The 13,730-nt window shown below is 37.0% G+C and overlaps 2 protein-coding genes across 4 annotated transcripts in view; both read right to left on the reverse strand.

Moving 5' to 3' along the window:
* The window catches only part of LOC134559093 (LIM zinc-binding domain-containing Nebulette), a 252,927-nt gene that overhangs the window by 51,146 nt on the left and 188,051 nt on the right, over positions 1–13,730 (reverse strand). The gene's annotated exons all lie outside the window — the stretch shown is intronic.
* The window catches only part of LOC134559080 (nebulette-like), a 102,213-nt gene that overhangs the window by 13,772 nt on the left and 74,711 nt on the right, over positions 1–13,730 (reverse strand). For both annotated transcript variants that reach the window (XM_063413553.1, XM_063413563.1), the window contains 4 exons: positions 9,178–9,285; positions 7,550–7,654; positions 2,740–2,847; positions 1,708–1,818 (listed from right to left, as the gene is read on the reverse strand). In XM_063413553.1, coding sequence (XP_063269623.1) covers positions 1,708–1,818; positions 2,740–2,847; positions 7,550–7,654; positions 9,178–9,285 — 432 coding nt within the window. The remainder of the gene's footprint in view (positions 1–1,707; positions 1,819–2,739; positions 2,848–7,549; positions 7,655–9,177; positions 9,286–13,730) is intronic.

The raw sequence follows: 13,730 nt of genomic DNA on the forward strand, positions 1-13,730 counted from the left end.
AAAATTTCTTCTAATTTAGAACTATTTAACTCAGAACAATTAATTCAGCTATCTCTTCTGAAGGAGTTGTAAATATGGTCCCAGAGAAGAAAGTTTGTATTGTTACAAAATAGGAAATATTTGCAGAATTCTTTAAAGTGGGAAGGCAACAGAATGAGCTGGAACACAGCTGACATTTGGGTAAAAAAAGAAATGTCATTAAACAATTAATTCATTTTCAACTCCAGGTTTTTTGTCTCGTTTCATGCAGTATCTATTCAAAGTTTATTATAACTGTTATGGAAAAATTTGACTATGAAGAAATACATAATTTTTCTAATCATGAAAGATAATAATTAATTTTGCCTAGGTAATCTTTGGGTTTGGAATATATTCCTTGAATGTGGATATAAAATCATCAGAAATTCATGCAGTTATGCATTAATGGAAATACCATTTTCATTTTTGCATTTTCTTCCCTTTTGACTTACAGGCATGGTTGACTCCTTAAATAAGAAAGCATAAAACTTGAGGAGGCCAGAACCAGAGACCATATTAATGCATATAGCACTAAGGAGGGGAGCTACATCAGAATTTTAGAGCTGAATGTGTAGAGCACGTGATATAACCATGGATACAGTACCCACTTCCTTGGGCATTCAGTGAGCAGCAAGATTAACTGAATGAAATGACATGATTGGCATTTTTCCCTAGTGAGAAGGCATAAATGAGAGGTACCACAGAATGCCACTGTACAAAACAGACCTAGCTTGAGACTTGCTTACCTGACAGTCAAGCTTATCAGAATAAATTATTTATTAGAAGATGAATAATAAAAAAACCTTAAAGAAAGACATTTTTTCTTTAACCATATGAAATCTAACATAGACTGGAATAAGTTGTATAAAGAACAAGGAAAGGAACAAAGTTCAAGGAAAAAAAAATCAATTTTTAATACCATAAATACAAACAGGTATTGTTGGCTCCCAGACTCAAAGGCAGGATATCTAGCAGCTCTGCTCTTCTCTTCTAGCAGTTCTAGCTCTTTAAATTGGGTCAAATAGTAACCATAATCCACAGAGCCAAAGAATACTCAAAACCTAACATGAAACCAGTTTTAAATAATAATACAAGGATACTGAAGGTAGAAGGATTCTCAGTTATCTCAGAAAAAAATCCCCATGTTTAGTGACACATACAACTGAAGAACATTTCGCAAATCTTAAGGAAAGAGTAGGCATACAGAAAAACTGTACCTTCTAAAATGGACTTAAAACAGTTATGTGATATGACAGCTCTACTATGTAATTTTGGTCTTTTATTTTTTATCCATAACATGTATGATAGGAAATTATTTCCATTAAGTTAGTTATAAGTGACTCTATGCAATTCAAGGCATCTGTAAAACCACAACAGGCTACCATAAATGTGAAATAATTATTCAAAGGGAAAAACTGCCATATGGACACCAATGGAAATCCTTCCTTCCACCCCTTTATCCATCTGAAAAGAGAAGTGACAGTCTGGTTCAGGTGTGCTGAGCTTTATAATTTCCCTACTATAGGACTATTCAGAATACAAAATAATGTGAAGCAACTTTTTCTTGTGAAGTGACTTGTACGTAGCTGCTAAAAGAAAATTTTAAATCATTTAGCACTCAGCAGCTTGCAGTGATGCTGCTTATTGCTCATTTACAACTTAACAATGGAAAAAATAAAAATCCTTTACCTCTTTCAGAAGATTAGTGACTTGCTTTATATGCAAGAACTCTGGGGTCTTGTCTAAATCCAGTGAAGGTCTTCCCTTGATCCCTTCTTCAAAATCTCTGCGGTACATTTTCTATTGCAGCAAAACTAACAATTAGTGGTACATACATATGCAATCTCAAGCATATTTCAGAAGAGACATGGTAAATAGACCCAGAAATGAGCCCTGCCATAAATTAGAATTCACACTAATAAGCAACTTCATTACGCATTTCATTACCTAGTTTATTTATACAAACAGATAAAATCTAGACAAAAATATGCGTACAGTATGTCCAAAGAAAATGTTGGACCTGATCTATGAAGAAACAGAGAAAAGAGAAGACAAATGGCACACAAGGTAATGGTTTAAAACTCATGAAAGTTTCTACCAAGAGGCTGAGATCATCTGTTTTCCATGATCCACCAAAACTGATGGAATCAAACTGCAGCATGGGGACACAGGAGCATCCATCTCGCTCAGGATGGATGGTAACACACTGGGCTAGATTGTCTGGGAAGTCACAAAATCTCCAAAATTTGAAGGGTTTTTTTAAAAATTTAGAAAAGCATGGCCTGATATAGGACAGCCAGTGCTGTTTTGGAGCCTGGGAGGAGTCCTGGGAACTCCTTGATGAGTTTCCCAGGCTGGAAAGGCAGGAGGATGTTTCAGTTAAATCACAGCGTTGGACCGGGTTCTGTGGCTTCACTTGCTCCCACATGAGAACCATCTCTCCCCTAAAGATGCAATTCAAGTGAAAATTTAAAAATTTATTAATCTCTGATGTAGATGACCTCTTGAGCATCTTCTCAATTAAATGATGTGTGTGTACTGTTAGTACCAATGGCCTTTTGAGAAAAGAAGAAATTCACAAGAACTGAGCTACAGAATAGCAGAGATAACTACTCAGTATGATTCTACCATATCCACATTTTCTTTACCTGAGTACAAGACATCTGTTAACCTCTCTATTGATCTAAACTTTACTTGCTCAAAAAGTACACTTTTATTTACCTCACTTTGCATCTTTTGAGCCTCCTTTGAAACTTGATACATTGGTGTATCCACAAACTCCAACATTGATCTGCCTTTGGATTTTTCATAATTTTCTTTGTACTTGACCTAGGAAAATCAAAATAAAGTCTGTTAACAGCTGAGTGAATATGCGATCTGATTGCTTGCCTTGGCAAGAAACAAATCATGTCTTAGCCATACTCCTTAGATGTTTTGACTTGGAAGACTTCTCCCAAACTTAACCTATTGGGGATATAGGACAGTTAGGTAAGATAAGGTAATTTTTTGGAGTCATTTATTCCTTTTCTACACAATTCAGACCTAGAAATTGTGAACTTTGAAGACAACAGGAATAAGGAGCATCAATCACAATCCTTAAACTAATTGCATGGGTTTGGCAAATGACCTATGTCTGAACAGCTGGCAGTATTTTAATAGGATCCCCTGCTATGTTTCCATAAAACAACATATTTACTGTAACAACAAAAAAAGCTGTTTCACAGCCAGGCCCCACAGGTCTTTTCCTCAGGCTCAGAAGCACCACTCTCAAATACACTTTTGTTTGTACCTGTGGGAGGGAGAAGGGAAGGAAAACTACTGCTTCAGTAGGTTCCAGTACTGCACCAACACTCCCCTCACATCTACCAGGGACCATGACCTTAGAGCTGACAGCAAAATCACAGGGACACAGGGTTAAGACACCAAGTTATTCCTTTATGCTAACTCACAAAGGAAATACACTTTGTTTGGAAACCTGGAGAAGCCTTCTGAACTCATTCATTCACACTCTTTTGATTAAGACTGGCAAACACATTACTTATCTCCATCAGTCAGTGTGGGGCATGATCCAATAGTCTACACAAGCCTTAAGGGAAAGCAAATAGCTACAAATCAAAATATCACATTTATAGTGAGTAATGTAATTTTAATTTCTATGTCTCTTCAAAAATAGTGGTGGCTGAATTTCTCTTTCCCTGTCAGGTTCTGCATTAGGCTTGGGTCCTGCAAAAACACTCTCCTCTCTCCTCATGGGGTTTTTCTGATTGAATATGCACTGTACATCACTGAAATCTATCATGTGGCTTTGTGCATTATTTAACCACTGTTAAAACTGCATTTTTCTCTTTGCAACATGTGTTTGTTTGTGGTTGTGTGTACCCGACTTTGAAGCACTGCATTTTCTTTGAGATGAATTTGTTCTGCAGTGTGTGGGCTGAAATGACAGAAGTGCTTTGCTTAGATAATTTCTTATATTCAAACAGAAACAAAAAAGTTCCAAGAACGTTTTCACAGAAAAATTTAGAAGGTTTTGGAATTTAAACGCTATTTAAAATAACTATGAAAGAAAAAGCATAGAAGAAACTATACTTTAGTCCTACGAACTGGGGAGTTCTGTCAAATGCAAATTTAAAATGTTGTGATGAAATTTTTAAAAAAGGATATGATAAAATTAGCTTTTGTGCATTCCTAGAGAAAATGGTTGCTCTGCTAATCTAAAAGTCAGACATTTCTATGTTCCATAGAAAATAAACGTTATTATTTACACTTGAAGTGCAAAGAAACACACATGATGGTCTGGGTTTGCCTCCTAGTGGAAAGAACTGTAAATACCACACAACAAAACCACAAGTAGTGGAAACAAACGAAAATTACCTCTATCTACAGATACTGATCTCATACTTTTACTCCATTCCTCAGCTAATGGAAATTTTTTTTTCAAAAAATTCCATAAAATCAAATTCGTTAAACTCATAACTTTTTGCTGCATTAAGCTAAACTACAAGCATCAGATTTAGTCTCTTAAATTCTATGTATTCACCCTGTTCATTAAAATTAAATACATCTAAGTTCCCCCTTTTTTAGCCTGTATTTCATTACTAGCTCAAAGTCTCCACAATAGGAACAGATTTAAAATGTGACAAACATTAAGCTAGCTGTTCTACATATATCAAAGTGTCAGATTTTGTATCTCCATAGTTCAGACCAGAATTAGATATATATATATCTGTATCTATATATACATATATATATATATCTGTCATATATATATATCTCTGTTATGGTTTAACCACAGCCAACAACTAAGCCCCACACAACTGCTCGCTCCCTTTACCCCAGTGGGATGGGGTAGAGAATTAGAAGGGTAAAAGTGAGAAAATTTGTAGTTTAGAGATAAGTTTAATAATTTAAATAAAATGAGCAACAATAATAATAATAATAATAATCAGAAATAAAAGGAAAATTTTAAAAAGAGCTACTAGAAATAAAACTCAAGGGAAAAAAAAAAAGGAGATGCAAATGAAAAAAAGTCACTCACCACCAACCTATCAATGCTCAGCCTGTCTCTGAGAAGCAACCCCTGGCCAACTTTCCCCTAGTTTAAATACAAAGAATGACACTGTGTGGTGTGGAATATCCCCTTGGCCAGTTTGGGTCAGCTGCCCTGGCTGTGTCCTCTCCCAGCTTCTCCTGCACCACCAGCCACCCCGATGGCAGGGCTGCATGAGAAGCTGGAAAGTTCCTGACTTAGTGTAAGCACTGCCCAGTGACAACTAAACCATCAGTGTGCTATCAACATTGTTTCCATCCTAAATCAAAAATCCTAGATCTTACAAGTCCTAAATCTGTCCTAGTACCAGCTACTAGGAAGAAAATTACCTCTATCCCAAGTGAAACCAGGAAATACTGTATGAAGGGAAAATTCCACCTTGTAATTTTCTTCCTCATCAAAATAATAAGACCAGGATAAGTTTGACCTGTCAAAATCAGTTTATTTATGTCCAAAGATGCTTATCAAGCTTTCCTCTTAACTGATGGAATTTATTCCCATGAAAGTTGACTTGTATAACAGCCTTGCATTGATACTGCAGTATAAGTGCTTCATAAAGTTGCACATGCTTCTACACTCCAGGTCAATAAGCAAACCCGTTCATTCAATCAACAGAGATTAGGTTATGAGTTTAATTAACCATAGATGTTTCAATCTGTCACACTGATGCAGGTGTAGCTACATTATGTAGAAGATAATGAGAAACATAAAGTTCAATGGAGAAAGGTATACTGCAGGGAAATAGCAAAACTGAGCAATTAGCAAGCATCTTTATGTTTCAGAAGAAAAAAAAAAAAAAAAAAAAAACAGACCATAAGACCAGTCTTTGGAAATCACTTAACATAAGGAAGTCAGGAAGACTGGTTTTTACAATGGGACCAGATTAAAAAACAGGTGTGAGCTGTGGAGAGACCAGGAGAACACAAAGAATGTACTGGAAAAGGAGGAAGACAGGCAGAAGAGTAAACCATGTTTAAATAAAAGTAATGGCATCGCAAGGAGGTCAAGTCTGAGAAGGACTGTGAAGATGGGATTTCTTTAAAAGAGAAATATTTAGTGGAGAGCTTAGGGATTGGCAAAGCATTTCTCTTCCTGTACCAAATAAAAATATCCACCAGCATCTGGGCAATGCAAAAATCATAGGATTAGTATTTACAGAGTCCTCATATGAGCACATGGACATTACAGATCAACTCCTCCAGGACAAAAGAAAGAAATACATTTTGCAAGACATGATCTGCTTTAAGGGAAGGTTCAGGTTTCTATATCCTTAGAGCTACGATGATAAACTGATTAAGTCCATTCTGAGGGTGTTCATTTAATTAGCAAAAAGACTGCCAATCTTACCATACACTAGAAGGAAACTAGATTTGGGCCAAAATGTGCATGAAAAATGCAGTAAGAAAACGACTCCAAGTCATTTATTACTCATAGAAAAGGAGATAGTCAGTGTTACCTTCACTGAGGGAGTGAGATAGACAAAAAATAAGCTTCAACTCTCAAAAAATAACACAAAAATCAAATATAGATGGATTATTTTGTTTTAGACATAAGCAGGCACTGACTCAAAAGATGACCCAGTATTCTCCTACCCATTAGAGTTCGTTGTCTATGAAACATTCAACTCCTGCCAACTGTAGAGCAACCTTTCTTCCAAACACCACTCACTCCTGCCCCTCCACAGCAGTTGTGCAGGCTGTGCTGTGTTTTCTGGAATAAGGATAACAAATGCAGCTAACCAGCCTAAAGATAACAGACATGCAGCATAGATGCTCTTGGAGTGGGAAAGAGCCTTCATCATGGCAGAGGAGCCAGGGTTTCCCAGCTCTTCCTTCCTATTTCAACCTCCACCATGCTCATGTATCAGACCACCAGCCCCATCAAGGGCCATGTCCTGCTCCGTGGCACAATGGAGCATGTGCCTATTATCTGATCCAGTGTAGGAAGACTCAGACAGTCAGGAGGGCTAAAAGTTTAGCCAGAGAAGCTCAAAAATAAGCTACAACTCCAGAGGCTGTTCATGAAAAAAGTCCAAATATTAAACCAGCATAATGGTCATTTCTGTACTGAGACTTGCAGATGAAAGCAAGATCTTAGACAAAATGATTTTTGTGAGGAAAGAAATATTTTAGGTCTCAGAACAAAGAAAAAAATAGACAATGTTTCATGTATAGGAGAAGAAATGCTCAACATCAGAAGTCTGTGTGATTCTTCCACAGTATATATTATCTGTTCTAATAACTGAAATATGACCTCATAAATAATAACTAATAATTAGTCAATTCATTCATTAATAATAACTAATAATTTCTAATAACTGAAAAATTACTTCATTTTTCTTCACTACACCCCTTATCTACTACAGTTACAACACTATTACCCACCACATATGAGACCAAAAATGGGTTTCCTACCGTGACTGTACATAGTACATCCCTTACTAGATTTATTTTTCAGGTCATTCTTAAAAAGGCAACTTACATCACTCTGTGTTTTGCTGATATTTAAAGCATGGTTTAAATGCAGCAGGTTGGGTAGATCAGATGCTGGATCATGTAGGCTTTCCAAATCTTTCTTGTAGTTCACCTGGAAAGAGAATCAAGGTTATGCAAAATAGAGATTAATAAAGTAATTCACAGCTGTGTATTACAGTGTGACCATTCAGAAAGAGAAAACATTAAGTGCTTGCCTGAACAATCTCTCCCAGCCACTAGATGGTGGTCATCTACTATTATTTCAAAGAAAAGCAAAGAAAAATATTGGACTCATTTTGCTGAGTAAGTACTTAGGAACTACTCAAACTTTTCCTCCAAAAAAGAACATTTACAACAAAATCACGCTTTGTATGACTTTTCAGGCCAGAATTAATTTTCTTCTTTTTTCCCCTCCACTCCTTTCCCACTCACCACTTAAATCAAGAGTATCTTCCTCAATAGTTTGAGTCTATTCTGTTTTAAACACCTTTAATTCGTGTTCTTTTTCCCCTACTTCAGGAATTACACTGTCCAATTTAAAGGTTGGATAGGTAGCAGTTAAAGGGAAGTGCTCCTAGATATTTTATCCAATACATATTGCTTGCAGCAAATATAAACTATATGGAAACCTAAGACAAAAGATAATCACTTAATGCAGCAGCAGAAAGAAACTTCCCATCAGCCAACAGTAGGATTTTCCATTCTTCTGAGACCTGTATGCCCAACTTTCAGAAAGAAAACTAACCACCTTACCTATCTTGGATGAGAGACCTTTTAAACTAATACCTTTAGTCCTCTCCACATATGTATCATGTTCTTCGCTTCAATTTGCCCATTTCTTATAATAATAACTGTTTCAACTAATTTTTCACTACACATTTAGATTTTGGAAATAATTAAATCTTCTGTATAATTATAATAATTATAATCTTCTGTACCCTTTCCAGAGCCAGTCTTTACTGTTTCCATTGCATGGTAGCTCACACTTCAGAAATGCTGGACTACAGAATGAAGACTTGTCTTTTGGTTGTCTGGGATCACAGCCTCAAAGAAGAGATCATATTTTAGGATTAGACACACTTTTAAATATACCATCCCAGGAGTGTTATCACTTGATATAGATGTTTTCTCCAGTCTGGCTCCAGCAGCAGACACCCATTACTGAACCCAGTGACTGCTGTATTTTGAAACACCACTGAGATCAGCCAGAAGAATGAAGTCTAAAAGACAGACATCCAAATCTGAACTGCTCATGTAACCTCCTCCTATAACCATTGGAGGATGACAGGACTTTGCTCCTCTAAAGACAGGCACCTCTAACAGGTGAGAAGAACTGACCTCTAGGCCTGTTTATTTATTTCCTGAATAAAAAGGGACCAAGTGCCAGGCAATTAACTCAGAGTAAGAGGTCATACCTTTTGACACACAAAACTAGGCAAGATGAATCTCATCTGAAATGGTTATGAAAGGCTCCTCAGGCCCTCTGTCAGAAGCAGAGGAAGAAATGGATAACACGCTGTACCTGCTACACACTGTATAGCAGAGAAATTCATAAGATGAAAAAAGAAATTCTACCTGTGAACAAATGTTATTCAGGATGTAAATGCATGTAAAATACAAAGCCAATTAACTTACATCACTTGCCAAGGTGGATGCAATCTGTGCTTGCTTGAAGGAAGCACTGTCAAGAGGATTGTACTGGTGGGTCTTCATTTCCTTACTGAACTTTTCTTTGTATTTCACCTTTCACCAGAACAAACATGTCTAATATTAACATGTAGCACTTTAAAAAGGCAGAGAATTCAGACTACAAAGAAGCTTATTAAATGCAATTGCTTTATTCATAAATCTTTAAGCAAAGTTTAAAGAAACTCAGTTTACCCACACCTGTGACAGTCTTGTGTTGGTATCAAATTCAGTTTTATGTATCTGAATTTTACTAAAATTTTAAGATTGTCAAAAGTGATTTCTGCTGCTGAAGCATTTATAAAAAGAAAACAGAAACAAAACCATACGACTCACATGAGTAATCAAATAAAATAGAATTGTTTGACTAGCAATAATAATCTATTCATTGAGAATCATTTGATTCATAATTAACATCAAAATTGTAGTTTAAAAAAAATTCTAAGGTGAATAAATTGTAACATTTGTAAAACAAATCACTTGTAAATTTTTCAACCACTTAAAAGTGGAAAGTCAGAATCAAACTTCCCACCACCAGGTCCACGTGTCACTCCCACTATGCTAGACTGCCACCAGAACTGCCAGGTCTATTTTTAATTCTGTCAGAAATTTCCCACGAGACACTGAGGAATCCCTCTGTAGTACAGTCCTTTCTTGGGGATAATGCCCACCTCATTACAGTGCTAGAAAGCATAATTAAATGACTGCCTGCCATCACTTTCACCATCTTTTCTTCTCATTCAAAAGAAAAAGGGGCAATGACAAAACATATAAGAGGAAATAAGCAATACATAAATATGGATACAATGGCATTAAAAGTAAATAAATCACAAAAAGTCTATAAAGCATGCTGAAAAACTGAATTCAGAATCTGAAAATATGAAATTGAACAAATAGTGTATCTCCCTCCTTTGCTCCCTTTGTGAGTGCTCATCAAACATCTGGAGACTCTGCACACATCTGCTTCTTTCCAACAGCTGGGCATAATGGAGGAGAATAAAGTTCAGTCTGAATTATGCTGCTTTCATGAACGTTAGGCAGACACCTGATATCTGAGCCTATGTAACATCCATTATAATTTACCACGCTCTGCACTAAATAAATACATGGATTTTTCCCTACTCCTTTTTTCTCTATTCCCACATGAATGTCTGATAAAGTGGTTAAGCCACCTCAAACAGTCTTCAATTTTTTTTCTCAGCCTTAGTAGTGGGAAGAGGGCTTTTTCCTTTAAGGTTCTTCCTTGCCTCAAAAGACCCTCAATATCACTTAGCTTACACAACTTCATTATCTTTAGCCACACCATCCACTATTTCATTAATCAGGATAACAAGAAACCAAAATTAAGCCACGCAAACAGGAACTAGCCATATATGTTCAAGCACTACAGTATTATTTCAGCACTTAGGTTAATTTTTCTAAGTAAGGAAATTCTAAAACATTGTTACTTTTAAAGAAAAACTTTATCTGAACACATAATGAACTTCATAATCTTTCACATTAACAGCAGAAGAGAGTATCTATTGCCTTCTGGTAGACTCATCTGGTTTATATTGTTTGATATTTGCCTTGGCATTGGATCAAGTGCAAAAACATATATCTGAATAAAAAGACAAAGGCAAATCCATGCTCTGTACGAGCAGTGAAGGAATAAATCTTAAAAGGTGTATCCAAAACTTGCCTTCTAATGAAAATCAGGCAGCGCTGTAATATGTCATTCAAAAAGCCAGAGATCAAGCCAGTAGGGTGAGCAAAACTGTCTTTTACTCTTCTATCCACATCACAACACCAAGCATAAGACTAAATATCCACCTACTACAGGCTGCCTCCTCCTGGCCAACAAATGGCCACAAACAGAACACACAGGCCGAATGCACAACGTGGCACTTAAAATTCTTGTTAAGTGGAAAAGCCCTGGGGCCAAAAGGACCTCTCCTCACAACGGGCTTGCCACCTTCAGCTGCAGCCATTTCATGCCACCATTCAAAAAAACTTTTAGCAACACATTTCAGCCTAGAGGTTCCAGTCATAGATCCTCCTTAGTGTCACTTCAGATGACATTGCTGCCACTGAAGGGCAGAGGGGGGACCAGCGGAACCACTCTTCACGGGGCCCCGTATCCTGATGCCAATGGGCAGGAGGGTCCCAAAATTAAAGGCACCCCCTAACCAATGTGACTGTAAATGTTCTGGGTGCAGTAGGGCTGTCTCACAGCTCCAGTCTCTGCTGCTCCCCTGCCTGCTCAGCTCATTGCCTTTGCTCCCCTCCCCATTGCACGGGGCGCTCTGGGGCAAAGCGGAGCACATGCAGTCACATCAGACAACCCTGGCAGTGTCTCCAGAGCACTTCCAGCAGTCATTTAACTGACCTGTCACAGGGGATTTGTTGCATTGAAAGCTACATAGATGTAACTTTCTCTTTTGTCAACATTTTTCTGGTTCTTTCTCCCTTTTGAAAGGAAGCAGAGTGGGAGAGTGAAGAAAGAAGAGCAAGCCCATGGATGAGTCATGGTGAAGGAAAGCACACAGTATTCATCATCCTTTTGAGCAGGGTGAATACAGTTTAAAGAGAGGAAATATGCCTGAGAGAAAGAGTTCTGAATAAAAACAAGGAAGAAAAACACTGCATAGGATTTCTAAACCATCTGAAGAGGGGAGGTCTTAGCAAGGCTATAATATGGTGGAAGAGCAAACAAGTGGGAGTAGAATTGACAGTTGTTAGTGGACACTTATCTACAAATTTCATCATTAACCAAGAGCTTTACTTTAATGAGGGTTTAAAATGATAGTTACTTATTTACCATCTTCATTAAAGTCTTAAGTTTGTTTATTTTTTTAGAGATTATGTATTGGGGGTTAATTTAAAAGAAATGTGTGGAGGTTGCTCTCTAAAGACTGCTTAAGAAAGAGCAGACTCTGCAGGCTTCTAACACAACATCTCTGAAAAACCAAACTGGAATTAAATAAGGCCTGGATAAACAAACTTCTCATCGGCCTTGCACAAAACCTATAAAAGTCAGAATTGCAGCTGGACAGAGCAGTGTCTTTTGAAGCTTAGCAGCAACATTCCTAAATCAAATCTGTAGTTCAAAGCTGTTCACACAGGGAGTGTTCAGTTTCAGAAGTGGATGACATCACCCACTGTTCAGATTTACAAAGAAACTACAAAAATTGAATCATTCAATCACCAGGATCCCATGATGAAGCAGACACTTGCAGCTAAAGCGTTTCCTCCTGATCATATGAAAACATCTCAAAAAAAGGAAAAAACCTGTCAGAGCACATATATATTGAAGGAAATGTAGCATAAAGAAAGAGCAAAATTGAAACATCCATTGCTAAAATGAATGTAGTAGAAGTTAAAGCAGAAGTTAAAGCAGCAGAAGTTAAAGCAAAGAAAGATGGAGAAAATCCTAGGCTCTTGGGTTGTTACTGAAAATCTCAGAGAGGGTGCATTTTGAAAAACATTTTACCTCTAACAGTTCCATCCCTAAAACAATAAGCACCAGATTCAGCAACTAATATCCAAAATTATTTATCTTAAAATCAATCAATGAACACCACAAGAGAAATACTTCATATTAGCAGCTCTTTGAAAAGGCAAATAAAATGCATTTAAAAACATAAAGAAGTCATGAACAAGAGCTTTTTTAAATAAAAAAAATAGAAAAAAATAGCCCAAATTATACAATGCACACTCGGCAAATTGACAAGCTTCATGTTTTCACAAGGACTAACACAGTTTCTGTTTTAAATTTCATTTAAAATCAACAGAAAAGGGTTACCACATGCTGTGGGTAAATATACTAGTTCTGGAAGCTATTATTTTTGCTGCTGTTGTTGTCAAAAGCTTTGTTAAATAAAAAAATAAAAAAGGAAAGAAAGGAGAAAGAGAGAAAACAGTGATTTCTGTAAAGCCTTGAGCGCCAGTCAAACATTAACACTATTTTCTTCGCTTTGTTTGCTTTCCTGCTTGCCTTGATTGCTTTCTCCCTTCGTTACACCCACACTGCCTGACCTCTTCTTGCTCCTGTTCTCTATACTCCCTAAATTACCTACCCATATGCACCACATTAAAACATGTTATCATCTTCTCTTCCCATTACATCCATCAGAATTGTCAACTTTGCAAATTTACTGTGAGGGTCAAATAACTAATATTTCTCTGCATGTCACAGCTTATAGATTCATGCAATTAAGGGAGATCATCAACCTTCAACACAAAAAGTTTATGTTCTTCCCATTTTCTGAGAAACAAATGGAAACTCCAAAAGCCAGAAAGTCTGGAGAAAAAAAGAGATCATTAACTTTACTCTTTTTTAAATCTTGTAAGTGTCACAGGGCTGTTTCATGAACCTTGCATGAGGAGGACTGACATGACTGACCCATAGCTAGGTCTCTTTCTCTCCTCCAGCACAGGTGCATTCCTCATCCTGCCCCACCACCCTGCTCTTTGGACACAGGGGTCATCTTCATTTTTCTGTGCTCTTGATTTATGGTTGG

The sequence above is a fragment of the Prinia subflava genome, chromosome 1 (assembly GCF_021018805.1).
Source record: "Prinia subflava isolate CZ2003 ecotype Zambia chromosome 1, Cam_Psub_1.2, whole genome shotgun sequence".
Classification (NCBI taxonomy): domain Eukaryota; kingdom Metazoa; phylum Chordata; class Aves; order Passeriformes; family Cisticolidae; genus Prinia; species Prinia subflava.